Here is a 17,535-nt window from a genome sequence, read left to right on the forward strand (position 1 = left end):
CTCTCGTTTTCATGCACCTTACAACACTCACTCATTTCCACTCCCATGCACATCCTGCGCTTCTTTTTTTTTCTCATGAAATTACGTTATGTTATTTAAAGAAAAAACAAATCAGTATAAATCTGAACATATTTTAAAACTACATCACACACTCTTCTTGAAGGGGTTTGAAGGCTACATGGGCATAAATAACTGTTCCTGTAAAGATACATCGTTACTGAACAACTACTACAGTCCACGGACGTGAACAAATTCTCAACTGAATCCATCAGTTAACACAACTGCTTATTGCTGCTCTTTCACTACAGCTATATATTTGAATTTCATCAAACAAGCTGTAATTCATTTTCTTCACTATAGTCCAAAATTACATTCAAATTCATCTTTGCCCGTTTCTGCGATCATCATATAGATTAGATAGATTAGATAGATACTTTATTTATTCAAATTCATGTGTCCATTAGCTTAATAATAATAATAATAATAATAATAATAATAATAATAATAATTAAAAAAAATAAAAATAAAACAGTTGATAATAAATAAACAATAATAATTAGATTAGTCCTCTTCCTTTGGCTGAGGTGTTGTATAGCCTGATGCCAGTGGGAATAAAGGATCTCCTGAACCTCTCTGTTCTACAGCGTAGTGAGATGAGACGTTTGCTTCTGAAGCTGCTATTGAGCAGCGATCCAAGAGACACATCCTTGTCCTTCTTCACTACCTTTTCAGTGCTTCTCATGTTGAAAAAGCAGTGTCACTGTTCACTCCACTTTTGGATCACACAGACAGTTACTTTTTTTCTTAAACACAGCACAGCTGGGGGCATCAAAGAGAAAATTCAGGTCAGGCAGTCTGATTGTCATATTACATATCTTTTATGGCAACTGTAAATGAGCGCTGCTCGTGTGACAAAAAGCTTTTTTTTTTTAATGATGTTATATCAGCACAGCACCATGGACAGTCCAGCTGCAGCTTCTACATCCTCACTGTTGGATATTTTAGAGCTTTCTCAAAATGGTGGCATTCATTCATTCAATGTTCACATCTTTTGTACATAAAATACACTTATAATGTGCCTTACTATACTACTGCTCTTTCACCGGTCAACCTAGCACAAGCAGCAGTGGTGGGCGGGACACAAGGCCTGATCCAGAACTTCTCAGTGAGGAAGTAAGTTTAAATATTAATTATAGTCTGGAGTATTTTACATGCTGTGAAATGTGTTTGGAGAGGAACTTTAATAAAAGCATATCTACATTTTTGTTATTGACTTACAACTTTAAGATTCACAGGGTTACATGTTATTTTTTTACATTTTTATGAATCTTGATGTAGGAAGCTTATTACCTGGCAGATCCTTAGTATCTCTGTGATTAACCCCAAACATGTTGCACACATCTGCAACATCACAGTGTTGTACACCAGGAGACATGCAAAAATATTTTTGCAAACCTATTTATGAGTGACTCGTTATGACACACTGCTGATGAAATTTGAGTTTATTCCGCCATTTTTGGCTTTTGCATGTTACTCAGTTCTACATTTGATTACTTCAAGGTGCACAGTAGGGATTTGTGTTATTTGTAAGTTGTTTTGGGGGCATTTTTTGCCTTTATTAGGATAGCCACAGTTAGGGAGAGACAGGAATGTCAGGGGGAGAAAGAGAGGGGATGACACGCAGCAAAGTGCTACGGGTCGGACTAGAACAAAACATACCACTTCCTTTGCAAATATTTAGATTGCTGATTTTATGCACATGCAGCTGCTTTTGATTCAAAGGTCTATTTTATATTTAGATTACTCCCTCCACAAGTCAAGCCAACATAAATAATATGTTGTATTTGATTTGGTGCAATTGTGAAGTGTGTTCCAACACGTGAATTAAAAAACAACTTGGACGGCATGCAGACGAACATGAACGCACAACACGACTCACAGCTGGATATTTTTTCCCCGTTTATCAAACCATAAACAGACTGAAAAAAAAGTACAGGTTGTAATCATTAGAGTCTTCTTATAATATCTGGTTATGATTATTTCAAAATGTTGTGTTTCATGATGCCAGTCTAATGAACAATTAATACTACTAACATGTCACTACACATCGCTGCTCAGGTCAGTTAAATAAACCAACACAGTAACCTTTTTGTCGTATGTCAATCACCAAAGATGACACAATATAAATGTAACACCCCCTTGGATATGATTGTACTGCTCATGTTTATTACAACAAACCCAGAAATGCTGATTGTTTTTGCCATCCAATCAGAAAGCTCATTGTGGTTAATGTATCTCATATCTTGATTCTTAATGAAACGCAGCCACATCATCGCTTTCAATTCTAATGCTGAAGAAAAAAATGAATACTTGATTCAAATAAACGTAAGACAACCTACACTTTTTAGACATCGGCTGATCTCTGGCTGCATATAAATTGATATTTAAAGGCGAGGTGAAGAGGGAGGCATGAGACAGTGTTCTGCAGCTGCATTTGAGACTGTAATGGAAAACAAAAATAAACATGCTGGTATTATTTATAATGTCAGGGTGGCAAATGCACCCCTAAGGTAGACAGCACACAACAAACAGGCAGTGAAGCAAACACTTACATTTACACACTTACAGTTATTTCATATTAGTTAGATTTTTTTTTTTTTTTGTAAAGTAATAGACAATAAATGTTTATTTGTTTCTCCCTTTAAGTTTTAAGAACTTCTCAGGAATAGTAAAACTATAATTGCACCACTACAGTTTCCCTGCATATATCCTCCTTCACAGCTGAAGGTTATTAGTACATTTTCTTTACCTTTTCTCTGAGCCAAACCCCTGCCAGCTGTATAGTGAGATAAGGGCCGAGCATCTAAAAATAACCCACTCATTCGTGGTACATAGCGTGCTGTGTCATTCTCTCCTTCTCTCCTTTGTGCCCTGATACAAACATCTTGAGATAGCATGTTGGACACTGTACAAGATAGCATCGCATCTTCTCTCTTCCTCGCTGTCTTCCTCCCATTTTTTTTTTTTATTTGACATTCACTCACTTCCCTTTAAGCCTTCCTCCTACTACTTGCTTGCCTCTCCTTGTTCTTACTTTGTCTCATCTATCTCTTTTCCCATTTCCTCCCGGTGTCACGTTGTTAGGATGTTGTTGTTCAGTCACTTTTTAAAATTTCCATTCTTCCTATATGGGTTTTTGTATTTCTCTTAACTCTTGACTTTCCCTTGGCCTACATTTTCCGTCATCTCCGAACACTTCCCCTCACTTTGTTGACCTTAGCATGCCAAATTCAATGACACACACACACACACACACACACACACACACACACACACACACACACACACACACACACACACACACACACACACACACACACACACACACACTCGTCTGGCATGAAAACTCAGACGAGTGTCTTCATGCCAGCGCTCCATCTCCACTCTGCTAACTGTGGGCAACAGCCCGATGCTACTCTCGCTAAGGGTGAGATCACACAGCAGCCTTAGGAGACATATCATGGGCAACCAAACACCGACTTATGTTACTGAAGAAGACAACTTAGAAAATGTAGTGTTTAAAAAAAGGTCTCTAAAAGTGTCACTTTGTGTTTCTCTAATCAAAATGTCCTGTTGCCTCTTACACACACACACACACACACACACACACACACACACACACACACACACACACACACACACACACACACACACACACACACACACACACACACACACACACACACACACACACACAGGCAGCCCTGTCTCTTTGTGTTTCATGTGGAGAGCAAGAAGAAAGATTATAGTCACTAACAGCTCTTGATTAAGTGGAAAAGACTTTCTGAAGTAAGCTGACATGAAACAAAATCCAACCCAGCTGCAAAAAAAATGTCGAGGCTGCCAGTCTTCTCGCCACTCTTTTTGTTAATCTCAATTAAAGGAGCACTAAGTGATTTGTTAGGGAAAAAGGAAAAAGATACTTCAACAGGTTTATAATAGGCTTTGTTATACAACAAACAACAAAGCACAGGTCCCGCTGTTTGAAGGCTGTTTACTGCTATGTTCAGACTATATGAAGAGTACATTTCCTGGTACAGTATGCCGAAGCTGCTGGTGTTTACCATACAGTCTGTGTGATCAGTGCTCAAGTCAGGTATGAAAAACAACCATTATACCTTACTGGCAAAAAAGAGAGTGCTAAACAATTAGGGCTAAAAAGAGAAAAAGAGATGAAAGACAAAAAGATGAAAGTGAAAAAAAATTGGAGTCCAGTGACAGCAGAAACTGAGTGAGCAGTTCGGCCTTTTCAAGCTGGATCACTCTGAAGATGGATAAAGGATTGTTCAGTGATGCCAGAATTGCCTGATTTCAGATAAACGGGAATATAAAGGAATTGACTAAATTAATTAAAAACTTAGTTATTGAACTGATGTGTAATAACTTAGTTGTTGTTGCTGTTTTAGAGGGTGAGGAAATGAGTTCAGTGCACAACTCAAGTTGTAATAATGACTTTACTATTTTTTGAAATTCATTTAAATTATTTATATAAAATGCTACTGTAGTTTTAAAACTGCACTAATATTCTTATATTAAGAATAGATTATTTGACTATGTGTTATATTCAAGGTGTCTAAAGTAATGATAAACTCATTAGAATGAATTGTCTGTTTCTCTCAGTTTTAGAAAACTTTTTTAGCATCCTTCAGCTCAATGTTTTGGTTTTACAGCCCACAATGTTATAGTTTTGGATTAGTTTCACTGCTCTTATCAGCGTAGTTTTCAGCCACAGCAGGCAGAAGAAAAAGCTCAGGCAAACAAGTCTGCACAACAAGCCCAGCATCAAACAGCAGCAACTAGATAGTGAACATATAGTCGATCTTTTGGCAGCCAAAGAGCCAGATATTCACTTCAGGCTACAAAAAGATCTAAAAGAAGAATTAATATTGGGCTTGCATTTGCATGGCCAGAAATACAACCTCATGGGGATCATACTGTTGCTCTATGTCTGCTGGATGTGTAAATAGGCAACTGTTTGCTAACATGTTCGCCTTGGTGTTTACAGCAAGTGATTTAAGAAAAAAAAAAAAAAAAAAATTTAAAAATTAATAATGCTTTAAGGAAGATCAAAATTGAATGATATCTTGTGCACCTGTCAATAGTTGGGGTTTCTATATCGTTTGTTCTTGAGAAAATGGTGCAAAGATAATGTTGTGGGTGGGCTTATGCTCAAAAACTACTTCATATGACATGATGTCCAACCATGTCAGAAGGTAAAAACATTGATACTTGTGTGACTGCCGCTCTCTGTGCCCACAATGTGTTAAATGTAGATGCAACATGATTTGATGATTGGACTGGTGATTTTTTTTGTAGATGTTTTGACGCTGCTCCACCCTGAAAGGAGAACTAAAGGCAGTGATGAAGGTTAAATGCAGGATATACGCATGCCTGTTTGTTTGTGTGTGTGTGTGTGTGTGTGTGTGTGTGTGTGTGTGTGTGTGTGTGTGTGTGTGTGTGTGTGTGTGTGTGTGTGTGTGTGTGTGTTGAGCACATGGTACACTCGGATAAGACTATGGTCATTTTACCACGCCGGTAGCAGAGGTCATTAAGCTTTCCAGACACCACTATCCTTTGCAAGTTTAATTCTTTTTAAATGAGTTTAGGTGTTAAATGAACCCATGTTGGGGCTAAATTAAATTCCACAGCTATCGTTAGAAAGGTTTCTATTAGAGAGCCTTGTGTTGGGAAATTGGCTCCAAGTGGAACTTGGTCTGATAAAGGCAGGAATATTTCTAATTTCCTACAAGCTGCGCTCATTTTGACCCCATGGGTTCAGCGAGGCAGCAAAATAGCCCATTATTTATATCTGAAAGCAGGCTGCCGAAAACCACCATGATATGAAACCTCTGATGATTTGTGTGAAAGAATATTCCCACTTAGAAACTATGCAGCACTACATCCCAGTTCTGTTTCAGCTTGGCACAGAGATCCTGAATTATTAACAAAACAATGTATGTCATTCCAGAATTAATTGGCATTTATTTATTTCCTGAATGCCATCCAAACTCCCCCCTTGTTTTACCAATTATCCATTGTATTAAGTGGAAATATAATGTCTCAGCACACAAATGCAAGGAAAATATAGATAGAGATTTGTTTACATAGCAAGCAAATCAAAAGGCAGAACACCATACACTCATCCAATTTTTCCACACATAGAGATCCCATATTTTGATTAAAAAAACAATAAAAAAAGAAGCAAAAAGGATACTGTATATGCTGCAAAAACTAACACACTCACACAGACTAATAATTCACTCTCAACATGAGAGTCTTTGTTCTACCCAGTGTTAATTAATCCCTTTACACAGAACCGGGTGCCAAGCTAAGAATGCCTGTAAGAATACCTTTCATCAAAACCAGGCTTGAGATTATTGCTTTCTTTCTTGTGACTAAACTCACTTCTCTAGACTTTTCTTATTGTAGTTTAAGTTAGACAATTAACCTCATTGACTTGTTCTAAAGTGTTGATGAGGAACACAAACTTCAAGACAAAGTACAGACAGATGCAGCTTATCATTTGTTGAAAAGATGCCGGTTTCCGAACGATCAAACTAGACAACAGCAGGGTTGTAACCTTGCAATCAGGCTCCAAGCGATCGCCTCGCGGACAAACTACAATGGTTCGGAACAATCAGCGTCCTACGAGGGAGGAACTACAGGCTGCCACAGAGAAGTGACCGTCTTGGTATTTGTGAAAGTGACTTTTATGCGCAATCCAATCACCTGCCAGGTATTTTTTGAAAGCACCAACCCTTTTCCAAACAGTTTCCAAGAAGCCTTCACAGATGGTTCTGTGCGACAAACCATCTGGCGCGTCAGGTTAGCAACGCTGACGCACAAGAATAAAGTCTGAACAAGTATGTTTCAACTGTTTCTACCGAGGACTATATTTGTATTCTTGTGATCGAAATAAGCCGATGCCGATAGACAGAAAAATAGCCAACTATAGGTTTGATAACTGATAAGTCATATCTTAGGCCAAATGCCAAAAATTTGCTGGCTCCAGCTTCTGAAATGTTCAGGCTCTCTCCCTTTCATAATGCAGAAAACTGAATAGCTTTGGGTTTTGAAGTGTTGTTCGGAGAAAAAGATGGGTACTTCTTTCACAGTTTGACATTTTGATGAACATTAATTAAATGATTAAAGGCCCACATTGCTCCAAAACTGACAGGGTCGTGTTCAACAAGTCCTCCAACCGACATGACACCTCTAATAATTGTGCTCCAGAGCAAACGTTTTCACCACTGTCAGCTTGACAACATCACATTTCAGTCCCTTCCAAAACTGCTTCAAATCACTTTTAAGAAATACAACTTTTTCTTTTTTTCCCAACACTGCTATGGATGAGGGTTAGTTATAAATTTAGGCACAAAAAACGACTAGGTTAGAGTTTGAGAAACATCAAGGTTTGGGTTACGGTTCACAGAAACCAACATTGTAGTTTCCTGTGTCAAAGTCTAATGATTTGTTGACCTAACCATCCACCAAGACCCTCTCTGTCTGCAGACTTTGTCATTCTATAACGTCATAAAGCCCCACACTGGGTGTATGTACGTACAGACGTACTCTCATGCACGGGCCCTCATGGCTACACAGAAAGAGAAAGTATAATTTGAACTTGATGGATTCACTGAAAAATTAATCGCTCGCTTAATCAATAATGAAAATAATCATTAGTTCCAGTGCATACATAAGCATGTGTATGACAGTTTGGTTTATGAATGTGGACACTGAACCAAAACAGATGCAACAGTGAATCAAATGAAGTTTTACTTGGCCTTTCTCGGCCACTTTCTTCTCATGTCGACCAAACTTGCACCAAAGAGTTTTTGTGAACCTGAAGCACAATTCATCTGACCTCTCTCTTCCTGCCTTTGGCCCCTAGGCCCAGTCCACTTTGTCTAATAGAGATGTTGAGCAGAGAACACAGAGGGGAGCGAGCTAAAAGTCTCTCTGAAGAAAAAAGCAGATTATATATAGCCACTGATTAAGGCAGAGATGGGAACATGACCTACATGCATAACAACATTTTCTCACTTTCTGCTACAGAACAAGCCTCCGTCCAGGACCAGGACTCTACAACTGGGAGAATCACTCTAATTATAAAACCAGAGTCAGATTTCAATGCACACCTCATTAATATTTCTCTCATTATTGGGTTAATAAAGTTTTTAGAGGCGTGGGTGACTTGGGAGACGCAGTGGCGTGCCAGTGAACCTTCGCTTCCAGTGCACCTGTCACGCAGGTAAAAGCAATCGCTCTCATCCATTGTGCCTGCATCGTGTATCAGATTATAGTTGAAACAGATAATTCCCTTTCATACACAGGGCCTGTGTTCTCAAAATAGCCGTTCCCCTGGGAGACTCATGGGGGATGAGGGGAGAGGAAAGATAGTTGGGGAGAGAAAGATAGGGGCGAGAGAGGGCTTTCTCCTTCCTCATCAATCTTTAGGATCCTGTCCCACTGATGCCAATGGCCGCGAATCCGGTCGGCTCCGACAGCGCCAGCAGGCAGCAGGCAGCCGCAGGGAGCGGACCTTGCTGAGATTCAATCCAGATCCTTTTATCAGCCACCTGAGGTTGATTTAACACCCCTGCTCCTGGACAGTGAAAGCGGCTGATTATACAGCCAGCCAGTCCCCTTCCCCCTTCTCATCTCCCTCAGCTACAGCCCATTACCCAGAACTGCTGTGCTGCGCTGTCTGGGCTCACGCAGACACGGAGAGGACGCAGAGAGGCAGGTCATAACGGTGAGACAAGATCAAAGGCAGTAAGTGTGTGTGTGTGTGTGCGCGCGTGTGTGTGTGTGCGCGCGTGTGTGTTTGTGTGAGAGAGAATGAATCAGCATATCAATGTGTGTATTTGCTCTTTGGGAATCTGTATAAATTTCATGAAAATGTTGACAGCCTTGACTTTAAACTGTCAACGTCAGAACTTTTCACATTATAGCTAAATGTCTGTGTTGAGGTTTGACTGATGATGAATGTACAATAAACTGGGTGTGCAGTATGTGTATGTTTGCTGTGAAGTGCTTTGATTTGCTGAAAAAGAATAGAAAACACTACAGTATGGAGTGAGACAAAAATGTATTCCAGCATCTTGTTTACCATCTGATGATGAAAGTTTGCAGCTTTTTGTTGAAATGGAAACAAAAACTGAAATGGACTTGGAAGTGAGTGCAATTTGTTTTATGTGTCAGTCAGATATGAATAGTCATTACACAAACAAACACACATGATCATGAACACACACACACACACACACACACACACACACACACACACACACACACACACACACACACACCAATCTGTGGATAAAAACAGTTTGGTGATCTTGAATAAGAGAGATCACTTTGACAAAATTGACTAGAAAAGCTAAAACACTAAAACGAAGTGTTACAAGATTAAGATTTTTTTTTCACCCTGTGCCTTTTTTTTGTACTTCGACGTATGGATTATTGGTGACCTCATTGGCTGAGCATACATCCTTTCAGCAGGTGAGCAGATCAACAGGTGACAGGTGGGAGGGCACACACAGCTTCATGAAAGGCTACCGGGCATTCACACAGCAGCTATAATTACGCAGGGATTAGCCTCATTTTCTGCACATTAAAGAAACTGTACGAGAATCTCTATTTGTACACTCTCATTTTCACCTACCTGATTTTGTTTTGAGGTGTGGATTGGAGTACTGTTCCTGCATGTGTTTGTATTTTTTGACATATTCATTCAATGTTCATGGAGGGGAAGAAGGGGATTTATGTTGGGCAGCGCAGAAACAAAGCCCAGCATCACATAATAAAATGTGATTCCCATCTTTGAAACAATGCCAATTTAAAATTCTCTTTTGAATTCTCTGTTGTGTTTAAAATCTGAACAATAAAAGGACTAAACAAACACGGTCAGATCCTATTTGGAAGAAAATAAAATGAACAGATTTTTGTCAAGAAATCTTAAATTCTATATATTGGACATTGGTTTTATATAGAAAAATAAATAATAAATATTAATATTCACAAAGTGATTGTGTGAGCCTTGGACATCAATTGATAGTTTTCCTGATTCCTGACTGTCCTTGGTTAGCTATGAGGATCACCATTGTTGGAGCTGTAGATAGACTCTCAGTGCTGCTGCCTACTCCACACTCAAACTCATTGTTCAGGGTTCAAAATTTGCATAATGCTTTCACCTTGGCATTTCTCTCCTTTAGAATGTGTGATAAAAAAGACTCTCTCATAACACACACACACACACACACACACACACACACACACACACACACACACACACACACACACACACACACACACACACACACACACAACACACACACACACACCACACACACACACACACACACACACACACAAATACAAAAATACAAAAATACAAATACTGTAGCACAGGTATGGTTACGCAGCCCGATGAGCCCTCATTCAGAGGGAGAGACTAAAAGAGCTATTCTGGGGTGGAGATCCATGCTTGACTTTTCATCTGGTTTCTGTTTCTTTATTTGTGAAGATACAAATCTGCGACACACTGACCTCAACCTGAAGAATAAATAACAGTTCTCTGTTCTGAAACAACAGTAATGTCACTTTAAATGACAGAAAGTTACCAGTTAAACATGTCACTCCTCGGCAGGGAAACTGGACATACTTTGTTAGAATTCCAGGGTTACGTCATGAACCTTAATAAGGGTCAATTCAGGGGCAGCATGACAGCCTACACATTCTCCTGTCCAGTATTCATATTTACTGAGCAGATCGCTCAAAGAACACTGCAGAAATCACAGCTCTTCTGACACAATGTATACAGGTTTTAAAGCTCTCAGCCTATGGTCCTGTTTGCAGAAGTATACCTGTAAAAAAGTGTCTTAGATGAGACTTTATTTAAAATTATTTTTGGCAAGGACAGGTTCACATTTTTTCATAATTATGGATTTCAGTTCTAGTTGGTAATTTAATTCTAGTGTGGGAATGGTGGACTCTGCCACTGACGATGAAAAGTACCACAGAGAGGTAATTACAAACTGTACTACTGAATGGCTAATAGTAGGTGTAACTGCCAACCATTAATAGTATTAAAAAACGAGGCTTTAAAAGAATACAAACATAACCATATGAACATTGAGTTATTGGCAGAGGTGGAAGAAGGACTCGGAGCCTTTACTTATGTGAAGTTCGAATGTAAAAATACTTCATTACAAGTAAAAGTCCTACATGAAAAATCCTACTAAAGTAAAAGTACTAGTATTAGCAGCAAAATGTAATAAAGTAGTAAAGTAAAATTATTGGTTTGGTCCATCTGACTGATGTATCATTATATACAGTATGACATCATTATTCTATGATTAATACTGAAGACTCAAGAATGTAAGCAGCATGTAGCCTAACTATTGTAGCGACTGGAGGTGGAGCTAGTTTCAACTACTTCATATACAGTTTTATATACAGGGAAACCAGGTAATTCTGAGGTGTTGTGAGACAATTAATGGGAGAAAAGAAGAAAAAAAAAAGTTTTGGTACATAAATCAGTTTTCAGTTTTTAGACTTTTTCTCTCATCCTTGATTTTTGTTAAGCTATTGGATGATTTGAACATTTATTAAAAGGAAACCATGTGAGAAGCTAAGAGACAAGAATCATTATTTGGTGGAACTGTTAGAAGCCGAAAACGTTGGAAACCACTGGTTTAATCTTGAACAATATGTTGTTTGACATAAGTTTATTTCGAATAAATGTATGTGGGAGTAGGAAGTGTAACATTTCCCTCTGAAATATAGTGGAGCAGAAGTACAAGTACCTCAAAACAGTACTTATGTACAGTACTTGAGTAAATGCACTTAGTTACTTTCCACCATGTTTGCTGTAATTGTTCCTTCTGTCCATAGTGGTTGTGAAGAGATCCCTTCCTAGAGCAACGTCAGGGCAAGTGATGAGGACACAATCGACTTTCTGTGCAAGAATGTATTTTGAAATTAAGCGGTCTGTGTATATACAAAGAGGGAATTTCGACTGTAACTCTGGGAGATACCCACTATAACTCGGACTGTGTTTCCTTGGTGAGCTGCAGGGGTAGGAAAACAACGGTGAACATCTGCACTAAAAATCCATCCAGAAAAAGAATCAGCAGTTCTGATAACTGATTGATGGTTAAGTAATTCATTAGTGAAAAATACCAAATACTCACTGGTTACAGCTTCTCAAATGTGAGGATTTACTGCTTTTCTGTGTTGTATGAAATTACTTTACAACCCTAGAATGTAACTTTTGGAAGGTATCCACTTACACTGGAATAATGTTAGGAAGGAATCTCCTCACAGCCTGTGTGGACAAAAAGGAGGAATTACATGAACCAAAAAACCCTTTCAAAGTACATGTGGGCATGTGGGTATTGTGTTAAAACAATGTTAATGCTTTTCTTGTCTGATGATTTAGCCATTTGTCTTCAGAAATACATGTCTAACACTCATTTGCATTAGTGTGGCCACCTAATGCATTTTGGAGCCATGCCATTTTATCCCAAGTCTTGCATTTATATATACAGCATTACCTACAAAAAAGCCTGAGTTACAAAGTGATTTGCAGGAACTCATAATTATTCTTCCACTGTGCCTTCATAATAGACTACTTCACCCAGCCTAACTTCGGGAACACTTTCAAGTTCACCCTGCCATTCATGGCACTGAACCTTAGCAAGCTTGTGTGAAACATTAAGAGCATAGTGGAATCATAATAAAGGTGACAGAAGATCTCACATGGGACACCTCGCCTCCAGGAACGCGGCAGAGAGATCTCACTTTCTAATGCAGTTAAATTAATTCCTCACAAGGCATTTTTACACCGATTGCCTAAACCATAAATACGCTGCTTCTGGTCTGGTGTCAATTAGGAGAAAAGAAATCTGTCAGAAATACAGTGAAAAAAAGTTTTTTCTCCTTCTGTAAAATAATCAAACAAGCTCCTTACTACCTTATCAAAAGGTTATCAGGAATCGTGTCATTTAAATGTCACAAGGGGTGCAAAGGTGGAAAAATTATGTGTTAGCTTATTGGATAATTATACATTGGCTGACCAGTTATTTCGTTTTTTTTTCTATCATGAGTATCATTTTAATCATAATGGTTCAGTGGTGCTCTTTCATGTCTGAGGTCAGGCTACATCATTTTCTTTAGAGAATAAAATGGAAACAGACATTACAGCACCATAAATGAAAATACAGATAAAACGAAAAAAAAAAACCCACTATATACTGTGATTCTACATCAGTCGAGTCCTTAATGCACAAGCAAACCTGTGTAGCATCTGGGCATCTATTCAATACCTCGCTGTATTGTGTGCATTCAACCACTGTCTCTAAGTGAGGTAAACAAAATGCCACGAGTGTTTGTACTGGTAGATAAATGCTACGCTGCCCACCATTACTCACACTGGCAGCCTCAAATAAGCTGTAGTGTACTGAGTTATGTGGGCGGTCTGTCTTAATTCTCATTTGAAATTCAAAGTGGTTTTTCATAAATTATTCAATTTATACAAAAATACACAAGACAATGCATCTAGTTCATTTATTAACACCATAAACGGCTGTTTTAATTCTGTGACAAACACAAATACAGGTAGAGCACAGGAAACAAGAGGTGGCGGCTTCTTAGGATGTGTACACATGTATTTACCTGCAAGTGTGTGTGCATGTGTGTGTATGTGTGTGTGTGTGTGTGTGTGTGTGTGTGTGTGTATGTGTATGTGTATGTGTGTGTGAATGTGTATATGTATGTGCGTGTGTGTTCACATGGGTGTGCATATGTCTATTACTCACCCCAGCGTCGTCATGGTGACAATGGTGTACCAGAAAGAGGCTGGGATGCTGGTGAACTTGCTGGAGCTGGAGCCCTTCTCTGCGTAGAACATGACCGTGGCGAAGATGATGATGGCCATGGTGAGAGAGAAGAGGAGGAAGCCCAGCTCTGAAGCGCAGCTCTTCAGTGTATAACCCAGGATCCGAAGGCCTTGCGAGTGACGGGAGAACTTGAAGATGCGAAACACTCGAAACACTCGCAGCGTCACAAAGGCGCCGCTCACATCCTCGTTGTTGGTCATCACCAGGCCGATGTAGTACGGCAAGATGGCCACCACGTCGATGATGCTCATCACAGAGCGCATGAAACGGTAACGGCTAGGCGCAGCGAACAAGCGCATCAGGTACTCCACTGTGAATATCATGACGCAGGCGGTGTCCATGCAAAAGAACGCCACGGTGTAGCGCTCGCCACATGGCATGTCTTTCTGGTTGGCAGTGGAACCACACGGCACCGTCTCCACCACATTAGTGATGACTGAGATGGCGATGAAGAAACCAGTGACATAGTAGAAGACTAGGGCCATGGTGGAGGTGTGGGGGTTCTCAAAGGCTCGCCACATGGTCTCCCTGAAGTTCATGTTGGGCAGCTTCATGTCCTTGTTCTCCTCCTGATCATCCTGCAGCCGCTCTAAATTCTCCCTCTTTCTGTCCTTGTACTCTTCGTAGCAGCAATCACCGATGATCTCAGGGATGATGCCAAAGAAGGTGAGCTCCTCATCGTAGGCTGAGATGCACTCGTGACGGGGGTAGTGGAGCTTCCCCGTCCGGTAGAAGTTGAGGATGCTTCTGAAGGCGTCAGGGTCCCGGTCAAAGAAGTACTCCTTGGTTTCCTCATTGTAAAAGAAGTCTTTTTCAGAGCTGCCCAGTAGGGTGTCTGGGTAGCGGTCCAGAGTGGTTCTCCAGGTCTGAAAACGACGGCCACTGACATTGAGGATGATCAGCTCGTCCTGTCTCTTACTGTTGTCTCTCGGGGCAACAGGCATGGGGCAGTTGGCAACAGGCATCCAGCCAATGGCTGCTGCCCTAGCGAAAGGAAGCCATGCTGCTACTCCTGTTGCCATTGTGAAGCAGTCTTCAAAGCAAGTCGTCCTCACATTCAGACCCGACTCGCCTCAAAATGAACTGGCATCTGAGAAATAAATGGCAGTAAAAAAAAGAGGAAACATAAAGCTGAAAACAGCAGCACATCAGATGATCAGCCAAATTATCAATGTTTGCCAATCAAGATGCTGTAAAAGGAGCAGAATGAAACCTGTGACATTTCGAGTTCCAAATGACTTTTCCCCTCTATTAAATTTCTAGTCACTCTCCCCTGCTCTCTGTTCAAATCCACCAGAACCTGCCCAAAATGTCATCCAATTTTGTGGAAAAAAACAAAAAAACTGATGTATGGCAACAACTATAAAGCACAAGTGCAACCTGACAGGCAGCACACAGGTAAAGATGAGGTCTGGCCTCAGTATGAAGTTCATATGAAATACTGTATACTTCAAGATTTCTACTGATATCTAAAGCCTGCAGCAGTTTGGTTACACGGTTTTGTTGAGTTACATTTGTAAACCAAATGACTTCTGTTATGGACCTAAGCCCACATTTGCTGCAAATGTGAATGTACAGTGAATGCAATGCAGTTAATCAGTTAAACTTTAACAACATAAGCAGCAGCATCAGAAGACACAACTACAACCACAAACCTATCTGTCCTGAGCAGCATCATTAGTCTCACTGACGGTCATGGACTGAAACAGACCTGTTGAATCGTGTTCACGAGGTAACCAGCTCCGGATTTATCTATGTGGAAATCTTATCACATAATTCTTTGGTGGTTTAATTCAAAAATAAATATATTAATGGCCTGAATTTGCTTTTGTAGTACGTGGTCAGTTTATTTGCCATTTGAAGTAAATACCCTGTGTTTCTACACACCCTGTAAACATATTAAAAACGTGAGCAAAAGGTCGGTTACGTTTTGAACCAACTGAAAATACCTTTCCTCACGCGCGCACATAATCTTAACTTCTACAACAAATACACCTGTTCATCTGACGTGCTAATTTCGAGATGCATCTTTAACACTTCCAATGACAACACGATAAGAAATGCAGTGATATTGATAGCAAACACTCACCGATAAAAGTGGAGGAGGGAACACACTCCCAGCGCTTCCAAACAGAAACTGAAGAGTTTCTATGAAGACTGAGTCCTCAGTTACACGTGAGCGAAGAGGAGCTCGGATCCATCAAGCGGGATGAAGCAGCGAGCAAGCACCTCTCCTCCTCGGTCGGTCGAGAGACTCCTAACACCGAGCTGAGCGCCAAAATAAAAAATAAAAAAAAATTGAAAAAATAAAAATGACCAAAAAAAAAAGAAGCAGATTTAACCAGAGTCTGTCTCCACAAGAGTTAGAAGAAACGGTCTGTAGCAGCAGGATCTGAGGACATCCTCTAACTGATTCTACATCCTGGCTTCTTTGCTTTCTCCCCGTCCGTGTTTGGAAAGTGAGATGTGGAGGAGAGGAGCCGCGCGCTTCCTTCTTCACGGCACAAAGTACAATGTGCGTCTCTCTCACTGTGCCAGCTCTGTGTCACCAGCCCTCCTTCCCTCTGCCTCACTTTACCATCATATGTATCACACTCGCCCTGTCACTTGGGCTCAGTCCAATAATGTACTGCTGCATTGCTTACTTAAGCAGAAAATGCCACAGTATACGGTAATGGTGGGGATATCGGAGTCATACAGGAGGTTTTAAAAATCCCAACAGTCACTGCAGTGTAAGTAAACTCACTGTAGAGCACAGGAGAAATAGGCTTTAGCGGAAAAGATTGTTTTAACTAAAGTAAATGTATGTTGTAAACTAATACTTTGAGGGATAATGCATTATTCCACAAAAATTACTATTATTTTTCAAATAACAGCAAACATGATAGGACTGAACTACTCGGGGCTGCTGCATGGCCCCCCATTAACCTCCCTATCTCTGTGCAGTGAGCACTGGAGGCTACATTGCTTTTATATTAAACAATCATCCCTTTCCCAACACCTGATTTTGAATAAAAAATAATCATAATATACAATAATAATAATAATACACACTTTATCAGACTAATCCTTTTGGGAAAGTTTCCCAGAAATACTACTAGTCTTAAAGATAAGATAGCCCTTATCTGGTAAACTTTGCCTTTGCTTCAGAAACATGAAACACTTTCAATAGATGTTTTTGACTCAGTTTCGCTTATCAGGGATTTATTTCCTCCAATGTAGGCAAACTCTTTACAACTGGACTTCCTTCAGGGACTGCTAACTCTAAAAGACACTGTAAACCAACACTATCGCTAAACAAGAATGTCAGTCCTGGGTAATTCTGCCAAACCCCAGAATATGTTCAATGACTGTGTCGAACCCACTGCCAACCTGCAATCACTATCTTTAAAAACAAACAAACTGTGGTTTCCTGCATGAAGGTTGGAATCACTACATGCCACATCCCGACCTCCACACCCTTAGTTTCCACCTCTCCGCTTATAGGACTCAATACTTCTTGCACTGGCTCTGAATGCTTGCACTGGATGTAAATAACGAGATGCAGGATTGTGCAACACGGATGCAACAT

The 17,535-nt window shown here is 40.0% G+C and overlaps 1 protein-coding gene across 2 annotated transcripts in view; it reads right to left on the reverse strand.

The window, feature by feature from the left end:
• Positions 1–16,526, reverse strand: part of LOC130175375 (potassium voltage-gated channel subfamily D member 3-like) — an 80,175-nt gene extending 63,649 nt beyond the window's left edge. For both annotated transcript variants that reach the window (XM_056385834.1, XM_056385826.1), the window contains exons 1-2: positions 16,054–16,526; positions 13,884–15,054 (exon numbers count right to left, since the gene is read on the reverse strand). In XM_056385834.1, the coding sequence (XP_056241809.1) occupies positions 13,884–14,986 (1,103 nt within the window). In that variant the 5' untranslated portion in view covers positions 14,987–15,054; positions 16,054–16,526. The remainder of the gene's footprint in view (positions 1–13,883; positions 15,055–16,053) is intronic.
• Positions 16,527–17,535: the final 1,009 nt, after the last annotated feature.

Source organism: Seriola aureovittata, chromosome 2 (assembly GCF_021018895.1).
Source record: "Seriola aureovittata isolate HTS-2021-v1 ecotype China chromosome 2, ASM2101889v1, whole genome shotgun sequence".
NCBI lineage: Eukaryota > Metazoa > Chordata > Actinopteri > Carangiformes > Carangidae > Seriola > Seriola aureovittata.